Raw genomic sequence first — 17558 nt, forward strand, 5'->3', positions numbered from 1 at the left:
CTCTACTATCAATGAGTCTTTGACCTGGCACAAGCATGCTGCAAATAGACTCCTAATATTCCATACTTGTTCAAAATCAGTGACTAGCAAAGTAATGAAAAGAGGATCAGCAAAACAGTATTGGGGTGCACCATTAAAAACAAGTAATGGCCAGCACCCATATTTCCGTTCTGGCAGATTACTTTTGAGAATCAATAATGCATAACTAATGAAATAGAAACATCATATAAAAATGTACGTGTTTTTCAAGTCTTTACCGTGTTATCATCTTGTATATACATTTATTTATTTTAAATGCTTTGAAGGATGTATACAATGAATGAACCAAAGAACCATCACTGCTGCCGAGCCTGCTTATCTGTGAAGTTAAATGAACACAGCTTATTAAGCACTCATTATAGCAGGCTGGGAAGTGCTATCATGTTCACCATAAAAATACTGTCTGAGATCAGATTCCTTTGGCTATTTGTATAAAGATGGTGCTGTGAGGCACTTATGTTGTGTCTCCTCAATGATAATGATAAAGTACTGTCTGCACATTCTGTACCACCCTAACATTCACAAAGGCTGAAGTGTGCAGAAACGCATGAAGAACATAAAGGGTTCATTTGTTTGTTTTTGGAGCATCATTATTTGTTTGTTTTTTGTTTTTTTGAAGCATTAAGCTTTAAGTTTTTTAATTGCTAAGATGGAGGCTGTTGAATGTAATGAGAAACCACAATAAATGAATAATCATCATTGCAATGAGTAAAAGCATCCTACACATAGGTTGTTTTCACAGGACCTAAAAATGATAAGATACATTAGTTAAATGCAGGAAATAAAAGATTTGGGCTTTTAAGTAAATGGGGCATTTGACAGAACAGACCAAGTAAATTTCTCCACTTTCCATTATATTTCCTAGTGATAAGTGTAGAGGACACTACTACTTCCTAATATGGATTATGAATGCATCATGACTGTGTATATGCTGCTAAGCAGTCAAGTCTCCTATGTCACTCACTGCTTTTTGAAAACAACAGATACACTCTGGTAGCCAGAAGCCATGTGGCCTGACATGCCTAGCCTACATATTTGGCAGACAACGTGTTTTGTATTTTTGACAGAGAAAGTTACCTTTTACTTGTCTATGTGATAGTTTTTATTTTCTTATGTGAGCTGCCTAAAAAAAACATTGGAACACCTTCAGGAATCTGAGGTTGTATGTGTCAGATTTGCGTAAATGGAAGAACAAGTTTCTGCATCAATGAGAAAATCATAGCCAGAATGCCACGACGTGGGCAAAACTCAGTCCCTGATACAATGGATTACTAAAAACAATTATTGCCAATGGGACTTTGATAGAGTTGCACCACAACAGTTAATGCCACATAATATAAAATATCATATCATTTATCATTTATAAAGATTAAAAAATAGGGTGCAAAATACAAGTAGCCATATAATCAAGAGTTAAAATATGTAAATATTAATGTCTGACACTATTCAGATACAAATCATTTCTCAACAATCAAGTACTGATAATGATCTCGATGTGTTTCGTGAACAGCGTTAACTTCATTAGGAGATGGTGAAATCCAAACAGACATACACCCAACAAAAGGCACAGGAGCATCACTGTATTTTAGTAATTTAGTCTTGGGCCCCTTTCACACTGAGGCGCTTCTAAACTGCCAGTAAAACACTGAGCGCTTTTGAAGAGCTTTTCAGTCTCTTTCCATTCATTTTAACAGAGAGGGGAGTTTTTTCACCGCCCTGCCAGCGCTCTGCCCCATTGTGAAAGCATTCATTGATTTTAATGCAAATAGGTTTTCATGAGCTTTTCAGGCGTTTTTTTTTTAGTGTGAAAAGCGCCTCAGTGTGAAAGGGGTCTTAGTCTTAAAATGGCATTTTAGTTTTAGTCCCATTTTAGTCTTTTGCACTTGTTTTGGTTTTAGCCGTATTTAGTCAACTAAATCTCCAGTACATTTTAGTCGACTAAAATCAAATGTTTTTAGTTAAATAATGCATTATTTAAACATTTCTATACATTTCTATTATGTTGTTATTTATGGTATTAAGATTTGAACAAACTCACAGATTCAGATTTAGCCACTCTGGACGGTCTGGGGAGGCCTGTAATGCTGCACAGTGCTCTGGACGGTGGTCTGAGGAGGCCTGTAATGCTGCAGAGTGTTCTGGACTGTGGTCTAAGGAAGCCTGTAAAGCTGTAGAGTGCTTTGGACGGTGGTCTGAGGAGGCCTGTAATAATGCATGGTGCTCTGGACAGTGGTCTAAGGAGGCCTGTAATGCTGCACTGTAGAGCTGCACGATTCTGGCCAAAATGAGAATCATGATTTTTTTTTTTTGCTTAGAATAAAAAAATCACAATTCTCACGGCTTAAAATCTTGGGCTAACTTTACTGGTTAGTTTTTTTTTTTTAATTCATTAAAGTGTAATTTTTTCCCCAAAAAATTGCTTTTGAACGACTGCTGCACAAATATAGTGTGACATAAAATATTGCAACAACCACCATTTTATTCTCTAGGGTCTCTACTAAAAAATATATATATATATATATATATAAATATATATATATATATATATATATATATATATATATATATATATATATATATATATATATACAGTGGCTTGCGAAAGTATTCGGCCCCCTTGAACTTTTCAACCTTTTGCCACATTTCAGGCTTCAAACATAAAGATATAAAATTTTTATTTTTTGTGAAGAATCACCAACAAGTGGGACACAATTGTGAAGTGGAACGAAATCTTTTGGATTTTTGAAACTTTTTTAACTAATAAAAAAATGAAAAGTGGGGCGTGCAAAATTATTCGGCCCCCTTGCGTTAATACTTTGTAGAGCCACCTTTTGCTGCGATTACAGCTGCAAGTCGCTTGGGGTATGTCTCTATCAGTTTTGCACATTGAGAGACTGAAATTCTTGCCCATTCTTCCTTGCAAAACAGCTCGAGCTCAGTGAGGTTGGATGGAGAGCGTTTGTGAACAGCAGTTTCCAACTTTTTCCACAGATTCTCGATTGGATTCAGGTCTGGACTTTGACTTGTCCATTCTAACACCTGGATACGTTTATTTGTGAACCATTCCTTTGTAGATTTTGCTGTATGTTTGGGATCATTGTCTTGTTGGAAGATAAATCTCCATCCCAGTTTCAGGTCTTTTGCAGACTCCAACAGGTTTTCATCCAGAATGGTCCTGTATTTGGCTGCATCCATCTTCCCCTCAATTTTAACCATCTTCCCTGTCCCTGCTGAAGAAAAGCAGGCCCAAACCATGATGCTGCCACCACCATGTTTGACAGTGGGGATAGTGTGTTGAGTGTGATGAGCTGTGTTGCTTTTGCGCCAAACATATCGTTTTGCATTGTGGCCAAAAAGTTTGATTTTGGTTTCATCGGACCAGAGCACCTTCTTCCACATGTTTGGTGTGTCTCCCAGATGGCTTGTGGCAAACTTTAGACGAGACTTTTTATGGATATCTTTGAGAAATGGCTTTCTTCTTGCCACTCTTCCATAAAGGCCAGATTTGTGCAGTGTACGACTGATTGTTGTCCTATGGACAGACTCTCCCACCTCAGCTGTAGTTCTCTGCAGTTCATCCAGAGTGATCATGGGCCTCTTGGCTGCATCTCTGATCAGTCTTCTCCTTGTCTGAGCTGAAAGTTTAGAGGGACAGCCAGGTCTTGGTAGATTTGCAGTGGTCTGATACTCCTTCCATTTCAAAATGATTGCTTGCACAGTGCTCCTTGGGATGTTTAAAGCTTGGGAAATCTTTTTGTATCCAAATCCAGCTTTAAACTTCTCCACAACAGTATTACGGACCTGCCTGGTGTGTTCCTTGGTCTTCATGATGCTCTCTGCGCTTTCAACAGAACCCTGAGACTATCACAGAGCAGGTGCATTTATACAGAGACTTGATCACACACAGGTGGATTCTATTTATCACCATCAGTCATTTAGGACAACATTGGATCATTCAGAGATCCTCGCTGAACTTCTGGAGTGAGTTTGCTGCACTGAAAGTAAAGGGGCCGAATAATTTTGCACGCACCACTTTTCAGTTTTTTAATTGCTAAAAAAGTTTAAAATATCCAATAGATTTCGTTCCACTTCACAATTGTGTCCCACTTGTTGGTGATTCTTCACAAAAAATTAAAATTTTATATCTTTATGTTTGAAGCCTGAAATGTGGCAAAAGGTTGAAAAGTTCAAGGGGGCCGAATACTTTCACAAGCCACTGTATGTATATATATATAAAAAAAGGATTTTAACTTGAAACCAACAAATTTCAGAAAAAGGTTTAGTGTTTAAGTGGTTAAACTTCCCTCATTTACACACCAAAGTGTATTTGTTTGATCTAAAAGGACAAATTGTTACAATGTTTATACTTAAGTTCCACTGCTAAAGAATGTTGTGATTCTTGGCAGACTGCCCTTTTTCTTTTGATGGCTGTCTACTTTAACAGAGCACAGAAAATTCTCTGCATAGAAAGAATCGAGAAATACTTTGTCAAGAATGGGGAAAAAAATTACGATAACAATTTTTAACGATTAATCGTGCAGCTCTACTGCACAGTGCTCTGAACGGTGGTCTGAGAAGGCCTGTAATGCTGCACAGTGCTCTGCACGGTGGTCTGAAGAGACCTGTAATACTGTACAGTGCTGGATGGTGGTCGTCTGAGGGATGGCCTGTAATGCACAGTGCCCTGGATGCCACTGCCAGTGGTCAGAGTAGGCCTGTAATGCTGCACAGTGCTGGATGGTGGTCATCTGAGGGATGGCCTGTAATGCACAGTGCCCTGGATGCCAGTGGTCAGAGGAGGCCTGTAATGCTGCACAGTGCTGGATGGTGGTCTGAGGGATGGCCTGTAATCCACAGTGCCCTGGATGCCACTGCCAGTGGTCAGAGGAGGGCTGTAATGCATACACAGTGCTCTGGACGGATGGTGGTCTGAGGGCAGGCCTGCTGTAATTGTAATGTACTACACAACTGCACACACACAGTCTGATCTGCTCTGCTCTCTGCTCTGGGCGCCTGGTGGTGCGGTCGTCTCGTGAGTCGGGACTCGGGAGCGGGACAGACTCTGTCTCATCAAAAGTCGGTAGTCGGGAAGCAGGACTCGGGAGGCTTCAGCCTGGTTGGCCTGTAATGCAGTGCTGCTGTCTCCAGCCTCTGGCACTGCCAGTCATCTCGTCATGGTGCAGTCGAACGCGCTTGCTTGCTGGGAGCGGATTGCTGAAGCAGACAGAGCTCTGTGAAAAACTGGAAGTTAGTTCACGAGGATAAACGTCCCTGCCTCACATTTTCATCCCGTTTCCGTTCGTTAACGAAAGCAGATTTGATTTTCGTCATAGTTTTCGTCAGTGGACAAAAATGTGCTGTACATTTCGTTTAGTTTTCGTCACTGTAAAAATGCGGCTGATGAAAACTTTGACGAAATTAACACTGGGGGCCACGTCAGACAAGTCTGAAGGTAGGGCGGTTCACCCAAAAGGGACAGGCTGGAATGGCTCACAGCAACAAGGCCATCATGTGTGTATAAGTCATTTAGGACCTATTAGGAACAGCGAATTAAAGAGAAAAAAAAACAGCAGCATGACATGGCGTAAAGTGGATCCCAAAAGGGCTGCTGTTTTCTTTCTCTTCAATTGGCTGTTCCTAATATTCTATATTATGTGGCATTAATTGTTGTGGCGCAACTCTATCAAAGTCCCATGGGCAACATTGTTTTTAGTAATCCAGTGGTGTATTGGATAGCACACTACACTACCTGCCTGGAGTTTGCATGTTCTCCCTGTGCCTGCGTGGGTTTCCCCCGGATACTCCGGTTTCCACCCACACTCCAAAGACATGCTGGTAGGTTAATTGGATCCTGTCTAAATTGTCCCTAGTATGTATAAATGTGAGTTAGGGACCTTAGAGTGTAATCTCCTTGAGGGTAGGGACTGATGTGAATGTACAATGTATATGTAAAGCGCTGTGTAAATTGATGGCGCTATATAGTACCTGAAATAAATAAAATAAATAAATAAATAATCCCAAGTGTCTGCAATTACTATGTTAGCTTTTATAGGTGCCTGCAGTTGTTTAAAACAAATTGCACTACAGGTGTACAACTCCAGATGATAATGTATAATATATTCACAGTTTAAAGCCAAATTCAAGGAATGGAAAAAGGCAAAATGCAGGATAATGCTAAAAACACTTTTCACCAATGTTCATTTCTTTGCATAAAGTAAAGGAGGAAGCCATTTGTTCAACTAAATCTTTGGTCCCATGCTGTAATATGGCTTGATTTTACTAAGCAGTCGGAGGTGACTGATGAATCTATGTCACATTCTGATGACTTAGGCTCAGTCCAGCACACTGTATTACCCATGAGGCCAAATGAAATTGCCATATTTTGGACAGGTCCAAGGCAGAGAATGTCCAGAGATGCAAGCAATTACATGATGATAAAAGCCACTGTTGGTATGATTTACTAGTGCCCAGTTTGGTGACTAGTCAGGCAAAAGGGGCCAGCTGCAGGAAATGATCCCCATGATACTAAGTGAAACATATGAAATATAAGTATGTAATATGAGTTTGCATGGATGAGATGATAAAAAAATAAGTTCACTTTTATGGTTTAGCCTTTAGGAGCCAGTGACTACCTGGAAATGTGCAAGAAATTTGACACTGTATTTATCAGAAGAATTCCACATCTAGACATGACAAAGCGCTCACAAGCTCGTCGTTTCATTACTCTCATTGATGCCTTCTATGATCACAAGGTACAGTGATTAAGTTTGTCATTTACAGTAAATACTGAACTAAATATATACATTTAGAATCTACTTTTTACATCTGTCCATTTATAATATTTTTCTACAAAAAAAAAGGTGTTTGCTCACTGAGAACACTTAAGACTAACAACTCAGACTAACAATTAAAAATGTGCCTATTTTTTGAATGTGATCAAGTACCAGGTTCTTTGAAATAGTCATTACATACAATCGGGAGTACAGAGAAGGGCCCATCATTGTAGAGACTATATAGAATGTAGAGGAGAATGAATCAGAGTAGTCATGTTGTAAAGCCTCCAGTGATGCTCTTTTTTTACTCTTTATATATTCTTTATATGTAGTAATATATACTTTACACTGATCCACTACGCTTTGGCCACAGTGCATTGTACACACAGTTTTGGTGCGGGTTAGCTGCACATTTCCATAGACTTCAGAAAATGCACCAAAACCACAGGACATAATTGAAGTCTATGGCAAAGCACAGCTAACTCGCACCAAAACACTATGCTGCACTCATGTTGTGGCCAAAGCGCAGTAGGGCAGTGTGAAGTCACCCTAAGGGCCATCTCACTTTTTACATGGATACTGAGAAATAAGGCATATGTTCTGGGGAATGGTTTTGCACAGAGCAGCCATGATCTTCATGTTCTGGGGCCCCCCACCAATGCTCCAGGCCCCTCCTCTTCATTGGGTGCTCCCACAGAATGCTGCTTTCCCTTGGGACTCCCATGCGGGCTCGCTCCCGAGTCCTGCTGCTGCGCCCATTGACACAGACACTGGGACTAGGCCCCCTGCTCCCACATTACAGGATTAGACAGCAGCAGGAGCCAATGGTTCCTGCTGCCATCAATCTGTCCAATGAGGTGAGAGACAGCAACTGTAGCCGCTGTGCTCCTGCACATCACTGGATCGAAAAAAAAAATAAAAATAGAATGCATTAAGGTGAAAAACCTAAAGTGTTTGGTAATCCAAATAAAGATCCTGTTCCTTTAAAGCATTATATACTTCCCTTTCCCTTGTTTTCCCCTTCCCTTTGTATTATTTCTGTTCTGTTATACTTGTTTTACAAAATAAAAAACTTTCTGTTAAAAAAAAAAAAGCATTATACAGCACAGTGATTGTGCTGTGTAATTTGGCCCCCAGTATCACCTGAAATACCTGGCTGATCCTGCCAGTTTCTGCCCTCCCCTATGTACTTTGACCATGATATATCAGGGCCTGACATCGTTGTCTAAGTATGTGCCTCCGTCATTCCGCAGCCTGTTCTGTGTCTCCTGTGTCCTCTCCTCCATCCTCTCCCCCTTCCCTCTCTGACTGTCTGCTCCGTCCCCTCCCATCCTGCTGCTCAAATTAGGGTTAACGTTACATTATCCTCTTTGTTGATTAATTTAATGGCCCCTGTGACTGTGCTTTAGTAAAAATGCAGCTATATACCTTGTTTACTGATCGCAGATTGGCGATCACGTGACATGCCGCCTCTCTTCTCTTTCATGACAGCTACAATGGGGAAAATTGTGTGTATGGGTGTACGCCGATCCCTGCTGCCTCGGAGTGGAAGGAGGGGAGGAGCGCCACTGGATTACACACAGCCGCGATCTCCTGTGTTTCCAGCGCTCAGTCACACACAGTCCCGCTTCCTTAGCCCGGCAGTGGACCACTGTTCTGTCCATCATATGAGCTAGGCGGGACTGTGAGTGACTGAGCGCCGGATACACAGGAGATCACAGATCTGTGTCATCCAGCACTGGCGCAGCTGCAATCATCTGCAAAGGCGAGTTTGCAGATGTGTACTAAACAGGCTGCAATGATGATGGGCGTGCTAGAGGCTGCAGATGGGCACTAAACAGGCTGCAATAATGGGCACATTAGAGGCTGCAGATGGGCACTAAACAGGCTGCAATGATGGGCATGTTAGAGGCTGCAGATGGGCACCAAAAGGGCTGAAATAATGGGCACATTAGAGGCTGCAGATGTGTACTAAACAGGCTGCAATGATGGGCATGTTAGAGGCTGCAGATGGGCATGTTAGAGGCTGCAGATGGGCACTAAGCAGGCTGCAATGATGGCACATTAGAGGCTGCAGATGGGCACCAAACAGGCTGCAATAATGGGCACATTAGAGGCTACAGATGGACATATTAGAGGCTGCAGATGGGCACTAAACAGGCTGCAATAATGGGCATATTAGAGCTGCAGATGGACACCAAACAGGCTGCAATAATGGGCACATTAGAGGCTGCATATGTGTACTAAACAGGCTGAAATGATGGGCATGTTAGAGGCTTCAGATGGGCACTAAACAGGCTGCAATAATGGGCATGTTAGAGGCTGCAGATGGGCACTAAACAGGCTGCAATAATGGGTACATTAGAGGCTGCAGATGGACGTGTTAGAGGCTGCAGATGGGCACTAAACAGGCTGGAATAATGGGCATATTAGAGGCTGCAGATAGGCATAGATCAGGCTGCATTGATGGGCACTGGTGAGGCTGCAGAGCACTGACCCTTAATTTAAAATTTAAGTTTTTTTTCTGAAACTTCCCTCTTAAAGTTAAGGTGTGTGTTATACGCCGATAAATAATATATATTATTAGACTCCTATATTCTGCTTTACAAATTTATTGTGTTTTCATTTTTAAACCTTGTATCAATATTGTTTAACAAAAACAATATTTTCACCACCTTTACCATGTTAAACTTTAAAGATGAATTTGAAGAATTAGCTTTTTTTTTAAACTTACATCGGTCCAGTTTGGTTACACCTCCATCTTCATCTCCACATTCTCTGGATAAGAGGGAGAGGAGAGGGGGATAATGTTGCATTTACCACCTCGTCAAATCATAAAATGGCATGTGTTCACTGAAAAAATTACTTTTATCAGAATAATGGAGGTGCCAAGTAAGCAACCCTCCTGTGTTCAGTATACAGATGACAAGTTGCTTGAGCCGCACCCAGAAGAGACCAGCACTGACTGTATATAGCACAGGCTAATACAATGAGTTTCTGCATCAACAGTCCCCTGGATGTGACATATGAAGAATTAGATGTAACTAAGCCTGCACAACTGTAAATTTAAAGAAAAAAGATCATTCTGGAAGTTAATCATTACATGTAAATTTGCAAATTTTGGGTTTAAAAATACACATCAAACTATATAACATTTTTGATTTTGGTAAAATTAAGTGAACTTTTAATAAAATTTGGGTTCCTTGTTATAGATGTATCTAAGCTTGTTTTCTAGTTAATAACTATGTAACAGTACTTTATTTGTTCTTAGGTGCATGTTGTTTGCTCTGCTGACACTCCTTTGCAAAGCTTGTTCATGCAAAAGCTTAAGGATGCCGATGATACGGAATCTAGAATTCTTTTAGATGATCTTGAATTAAGCCAGGTATACCTCTTTTTTCCATATTACAACTGCTTCATTTTTTTAGCCTTCATTTTAAAAACCTCTCAAATGGAAATTGGAAATATCGAAGTAAATGTTGAAAATTGGTAATGACTATTGGCTAAACTAAAAACTTTCTGAATCTTGGAAAAATAGAGGAATATAAAAACATTTAGAGCAAAACTTTTGTAGTAGGCTTATATGTCAAATAGGGTTCTTCTATTAACTATAAGGTGTGATTGTAGGAATGTTAAAGCTGAATTCCAGGCAAAAATAAAAGAATTGCATTTATAATAGTTACATTTTTTTTTTGCAAGCAATGTAAGTACCGTCTCTTGCAGTCCCTGTACAGCAGAGCTCAGATTGGGAGAATGAGAAACAGTGCACAGAGCCATCAAGTTCTGCTGCCGTTCTGATTTGCATAAAGGAACCATTCTGATAGGAGGGGAAAGCAGTCACAGGCTGGGGGAGGGATAATATCTATATTTGCTATTTAACTGTGGCAGGCAATAATCAGATCTCTTGTCCTGCCAAACAGAGCTTTGTTGTGTGGCAGAGCTGTGTAAAGCCTGGAACACACAAGACGTTTTTTTTTTTTTTTTGTTCAACACAGCAGACTAAATGAAAAAAACTGAAGAAGTCACTGTACTAACTATACAATGTTGGTACAGCGATATCTCCGCTGTGCTAATGTTTTCTGATAGGGGAACCGCCCCCCGCCCCTCTCCACCAGAACACACCAGTCAGGCACTCTCAGCCATTGGCTGCAAGCGCTGATCAGATGCCGATTGGCTGCTGGTTTTGTGCTCATTTGACATAAGCTGGTCGTGGAGCTTTACACATGGGTTGTAAGTCAGCCAGTAACTGCTGAACCAACCCATGTGTACCTAGCTTAAATCTCAGGACTGGTTGGACAGAAACACAAATCATTATATACATTTTACCTGTATATTTAGTTCAGAGCTCGACAAATCCCAGGCGCCATGGCGACCAGAAATTGCTCCCTGGCGCCTGGGCTTTTTTCAGCCCATTCACTGTTGCAGAGATATACAATTTGTATCACCCGACACCCTGGCAGGTAGTTTTTTTCCTACATTTAGCCCTGCTCCTTTAGCAGGCAAGCAGCAGGGCTCACTTGTCAGGTGGAAGCATTTAGGCGGCTCTGCCGCCCGATAGCTTTCACACACGCCAGTAAAGTGTCCCCCTCCGCTATGTATTCAGGGCTCCGCTTGCCTAGCTGCGGGCCCAGGACTGGCATAGTGACTGCCGCAGGGTAGAGGGGAGGGAGGAAGACTTTGTCCCCTATATGATGAAAAAAAAAAAAAAAAGTTAAGTAAAAAAAAAAATTTTTTTTTTTAATTGTAAAAAATGTAAGTTGCACTCAAGCACATACCCTCCCCCCCTCCAAAAAAAATTTGAGCCCCCACTCTCAAACGTAAATTGGCACCTACTCATAAAAACGCACAAGCACAAACTGGCTTTTAATTTTTTTAGCTGGCTAGATTTAAAGCAAATTTGTTAAGCCCTGATTTAGTTGTTTGCCTGGATTTCAGTTTCAATATGTGGAAGAACTAGTGATAACTACATCAGTGATTGCACCTTATTAATGATAAATGTATTAAATGTCTATATAATTGCATTTTTAAACTCTAATTTACCTGTTATGTTTTCATTGTGTTGAGTGCAGGATGCATCTGCAGGATTATCGGTTTTTACAGGTGAAGAAGAAATCTTTGCGTTTCAGCGTACATTATCTCGACTTACTGAGATGCAGACCGAACAGTATTGGAGGGATGGAGACCGAAGTCAAAATTAATTATGACAATGTGTCAAGGCAATGCGATAAATGCACAGAATATCACTTTATGAGAGGACATTTCTCTGTAGTGTCTTTGCTGTACATCTTTGCTGAAATTGCACAACAACCTCAGGACCATTATTTATTGTAATTGTTTAAATTTCACCCTCTTTACTGTTTTGTGCTAGCTCTGCTGTGCTCTAACTGAGCAGCTCACATATTGAAATTGCTCCATGAATTGCATGACCCAAGGTACAAAGGTATCCAGTGTTGTTTCAGTATTTATCAAGACCATATGTGCCATTTATATGATGAACACATCAGTGAAGAAATGATTGAGATGTAGAGTACCCGAGTTTAATGCAATCAGCAAGAGCTCCTCTATTTAATGCTGAAGTGTTTAGAATGAGAGGTATCCACACTGCATGTAGTTTAATATATGTGTGTCACAATATTTGTTTGCTTACCATGACACTGTGTTGAGAGGTGCTAGCTCTGAGAATGTAACAGAAACACATTCACTGCCAAAGTGTAGACAAAACTTAGGTTTAATACATGGTGCTATGTATTAAAGCAGGTCAGTATATGTATCACACAAGTATTTTATTCCAAATGATCACTACAGCCCAGCTTCAGTTGATGTTTTATGTGCACAAAAAGCCAGCACTCCTTTCTTTGCCAAAGAATGAATGTTACATTGGCCAGTACTTTGTAAAATATAAAAACAACTTTGTCTGTAATACACGCCTCCCCTTCAGTGCTGTCCCCCTCATACTCGGGTACTCAACAATCCAGTGCTGCTCCTCTTCAGTACTTTTTCTGTGAGTTCAGGGCATCAGGGGCCCAACCTGGACTCACAGGTGAAGGCTGCAGAGAGCAGGGCCATGTCATTACACAGCATTTAGAATCTACCCACCACCGGCTGAAGCAAATTTTAAAGAGGACCTGTGACTTCATTGGACCAAACATACCTAAAAATGTGGTATGCATAAAAAATATTTTAAATAGGGAGTGCTCCAGGGGAGGTAAGTCATATTAATTGACAGACTTCCACTAATTTTTTTTCATACTTTGCAAGTAAATCCATTTTGTTTTTACCTTTGCTAAAATCTTTATAATAGCAGCATACTGTATATATAATGCAAAAGAAGAAAATGCTTGAAAAAGCATCAAAACCACAACAGTTATAAATAAATATATGATGCTTAATAATTCCATGAATAAATTACACCAGCCTAATGTTAAGTACCATAAACCACCAAATTGTCTGGCCTATGGTTTCACTAATTTGAGTCACTCACTTGGAATAACAATGCAGCAAGCCAGAAATACAAAGGAGAAGAGCAGCTGCACGCCAAAAAACATTCAAATGCTGGTAAACTTTATTCATCTGGACAACATGAACATGCCTTAACTGACATGTTTCACCCACAAGGCTGGGCTTAACTGTTGAGGAGAGGAGAAGCATGTAAGGAGAGACAAGCAGTATATACACAGTGTAATTAGTATTTGATGCCATTTAAAACAACAGATGCGTGTATTCTATTGAGCGTCTTCATTTATCTTGATGATAGCGCTCTAACTTGGGGCTATTCAGTATCCTCTCTTAGTGAAATCCAACAGGAGGTAAAGCTAACATACCTTCTACAATAATTTTTACACACAGTTTAAAACAAAAAAGCAGATAAAACATATATTCTAGTTTCATCACCATGCAAAACATGTTCAGAGAGATGAAAGATTATATACAAACTGGTAAAATGCTGAGCGGTGGTCATCAACACTGTCCTCAGGGACCACTAACAGGCCCGGTTTGCAAGATAACTGAAATACATCACAGGTGATATCATTTGCTGCTTAGTGATTGCAGTATTCTAGTTTGCATCTCCCCAAGGTAATACATAAAACCTGGCCTGTTAGTGGGCCCTGAGGACAGGGTTGATGACCACTGATTTAGAGCATTGGTGCTCAACCTGTGGCCCTCCAGCTGTTGCTAAACTACAATTCCCATCATGCCTCTGACTTTGGGAGTCATGTTTGTAACCATCAGCTTTGCAATTCCTCATGGGACTTGTAGTTCTGCAACAACTGGAGGACCACAGGTTGAGCACCCATGATTTAGCGCTTGGATGAAAGGTTTAGTGCAGTATAACGCTGTTGGTATTTAAAAAGTGCATTTTTTTTTCTCTACATTAAATCAAGAAGAGAGCCTGAGGTAGAAACAGGGACATAAGAATTTGGTTCCGAAAGAGGGACAGTTCCTCCAGATATGTTACAGTTAAGACAGCCATACATGGATTACAATGCTGAACAGCAGAGCTGCACGATTAATCCTTAAGAATCATCGCAATTTTTTTCCCCATTGCGATCTTAACAAAGCATTTTCCCAATTCAAGCAGTCTGCCATGTATCACAACTTTCCTCAGCTGCTGAGCTAACTATAAACATTGTAACGTTTTGTTCTTTAGATCAAAGGAATGAACTTAGGTCTGTAAATGAGGAAACTTTAACCACTTAAAGACTAAACCTTTTTCTGACACTTGTTGGTTTCAAGTTAAAATCATTATTTTTTGGTAAAAAATTACTTGGAACCCCCAAACATTATATATCTATTTTTTTTTTTTTTTAGCAGAGACCCTAGAGAATAAAACTGGGGCTTTTATCAGTATGACCACTATTTGAATATAAGTACATTTCAAAAAGAATAAAAGCACAGCTCTCCAAAACCTAGGCCATTTTTGTTGTACAACCTCCATATCTGTAGATCATTGTGCCCACTTCTTTCCATATGTTATCTGGAAATAAATAGGTTTATCAATATTTACACAATGAAATACTCGTTTTCTTTGTTTAGATTGTAAGCAAACAGATTTTTCTTAACCCTCTTGAATTGTACTGTAATTGTTTTGTCTCCCTTTATGTTGTAAAGCGCTGCACAAACTGTTGGTGCTATGTAAGACGTGTATAACAATAATGTTAATAATACTGTTACAACTTTGCAGACTCAAAAGAAAGTAAGATAGAAGGAAGAATTAAAACAGAGCCTACCACCTGCCTAAATGTATGACACCCTAAGCCTTGGGCCAACCTGGGTTTAAATGATTTTAAAGGTGCAGTTTAGGTATGGCTTTTTGCTTAGTTACATTGGTCCAGCTTGGACGAATGTAAGTTTGTATGTGCCATACCTGGCTGATCCTTGTGAAAGTGGGAAATAACTGTAGTAGGCACTGCTACTAACTTTCAGGTCCTGTGCCAAGCGGCTGTCCTAATTCATAGTGAACACAAGGGGGACTCTCTCTCAGCATGGGCGCCATACAGAGAAAACTTTGCATGTTCTCAATGAATGTAAAGCATTCTATGGTTGGATGGGGTGGACAAGCAGGATGGTGACATCATGATTTTCACCTTATCCAATCAGGGAATGCCTTGCATTTATTGAGGAAAATGTAATGTGTTCTGTGAATGGTGCCTGTGCTAAGAGTCCAACCTCCTGTGTTTACTATGCAACAGGGCAGCCACTCAACATGGGACCCACAAGACAGCAAGGATGACTGTAGTAGCTATTCCTGCTACAGCGATTTCCAGCTTTTACAGGCATCAGCCAGGACCAGGGAAAGAGCCATACCTAAACTTAAAGCGGGGGTCCACCTATCTATCGTTTTTTTTTTTTTTTGAGTTCATTCACAAACTTTTCTTCTCAGTATATACATACTCACATATTGTGTGTAATATGTCCACCTGTGTCAGATTTCGTCGGAAAGAATAACTTATATTATTCACTGCAGGCGGTTTCCATCTTCATTGTGGGCATTTGAAGCCCACAAGCATTTATTTCCTGGATGTGGTGAATGCTGTGCTCCCAGCATTCACCGCTCGTTCCCACACATGCTCAGTGGCATCCCAGGAGTCTGGGAGAGGCTAGAAACACGCCTACTCCCACGGGAGGAGAACCAGGAAGTGCAAAGAAGAATAGAAAAATAAAAGGTAATTACGGCGATTTAAATTTTTTTAAACGGCATGTCAGCATCTAGGCAAGGAAGAGAATACATACAGATATTGTTCAAAATTTGGGTGGAACCCCGCTTTAATCTTTAACAAAAATGGTGACCTGCTTGCGAGAAGACAAGGCACAGAATACCTTTATGCTTTACCCATGCATACAGCACACTAGAGCCACAATTCATATTGTATGCAGTATTTTCACTCCATTTTCAAATTTATCTTTCAATTTTTATTTTATTCACTAAAGTTTTTTAACACAAATCTGCTGATGGTCCCATATTTTGAGTGACCAATTTATGCAGCATTTTGTATGTTGAAGTCAGTGCATAGATTATCACACTGGTTTTTGCTCTTGTTCCAGCTTCTGGCTGGTATTAACAGTGTGAGAGAGATGGTAAAGGAGTCATTTGTATTTATAAGAAATGTAGGCTTTCTCAATAAATTATGAGAAATAAAGGCTTTCAGGAGTTAAAGGGGTTGTAAACTCTCGTGTTTTATCACCTTAATGCATCTCCTAGGGGATTATACAATGCGGGGGAGGAGCTACCAGCGCCGCTGGGGGACACCAGAAGAGGATGATTGGGGCCACTCAAAACGAACTGCACAGTGGAGGTAAGTATGATATGTTTGTTATTTAAAAAAAAAAACTTGAAGCTTTACAATCACTTAAATTTCCAAATATGGTTTCACGTCAATGTCATTTTTTTTTGTAAATAGAACATTTTGATATATGAACAAACGCATATAAAATAACTCATGCAATTTTGTGAATGGACTCTCAGGTGTTGTGTATATATAAGCCCCGTTTGGAAAACAACTAGTAGATTCTGTATATACAGTAGTTCTGCAGAATAACCCAGCTGCTAATGTAAACAAATTAGCAGTAGTAACTAGACAGATTATTCTATTTTACATATAGACTTTAGATAACATGTCCTAATGTGTCCCTTCAAATGAAATGTTTGCTGTATTTATTCAAAGCGATGCCTTATAATTATTGTTTAATGTTTTTTGTTTTTTTGTGTGTATCTATTAAGTGGTTTAAGGTTCAAGTTATGATTGTATACGCATGAAAATTGAGAAAATACATTTGAAGAATTTATTTTGTATGAAGACTGAAACTAAAACATTTAAAAAAAAATTAAAGAAAATGTGCCTTCATGCCGCAATATATTATGGTAGTTACTGGCATATTATTAGAATAAAATGTAGTAAATGTGTCAAAATTGTGTCAGTTTCCTGCTTCACTTTATTCCCTTTTTTATGCATGTCTTACAAGACCAGTAAGGCATGTGTGTACAAGATTCCATTTATATTTGCAAAATTTAAAATAACTTGCACTGTATATTATTGTAGTTGCATTTTTGGTTTCATTTTGCCTAACTGCCATGATACTTCCATCATAGCAGCAGTAGTGTTGTACCCTGCTACCCATCAATTAATGAAGAAAGTTTGGAGTTTAGGTGACCCCCTTTATTGACTAACCAGAGTTATTGAAGATGAAAGCTTTTGGAAAAACTTAGATCTCTTGGTCAGGCTTTAGACATTTATATTTTTATTTTAT

At 39.8% G+C, this 17558-nt stretch overlaps 1 protein-coding gene across 1 annotated transcript in view; it reads left to right on the forward strand.

Annotated features, from left to right (window-relative positions):
* Positions 1 to 17223, forward strand: part of AFG1L (AFG1 like ATPase) — a 230022-nt gene extending 212799 nt beyond the window's left edge. Inside the window, exons 11-13 of the mRNA XM_073627041.1 lie at positions 6651 to 6791; positions 10084 to 10197; positions 11882 to 17223. Of these exons, the coding sequence (XP_073483142.1) occupies positions 6651 to 6791; positions 10084 to 10197; positions 11882 to 12010 (384 nt within the window). The 3' untranslated portion in view covers positions 12011 to 17223. The remainder of the gene's footprint in view (positions 1 to 6650; positions 6792 to 10083; positions 10198 to 11881) is intronic.
* The last annotated feature ends 335 nt before the right edge of the window (positions 17224 to 17558 follow it).

This window comes from Aquarana catesbeiana, linkage group LG04, assembly GCF_042186555.1.
Source record: "Aquarana catesbeiana isolate 2022-GZ linkage group LG04, ASM4218655v1, whole genome shotgun sequence".
Lineage (NCBI taxonomy): Eukaryota > Metazoa > Chordata > Amphibia > Anura > Ranidae > Aquarana > Aquarana catesbeiana.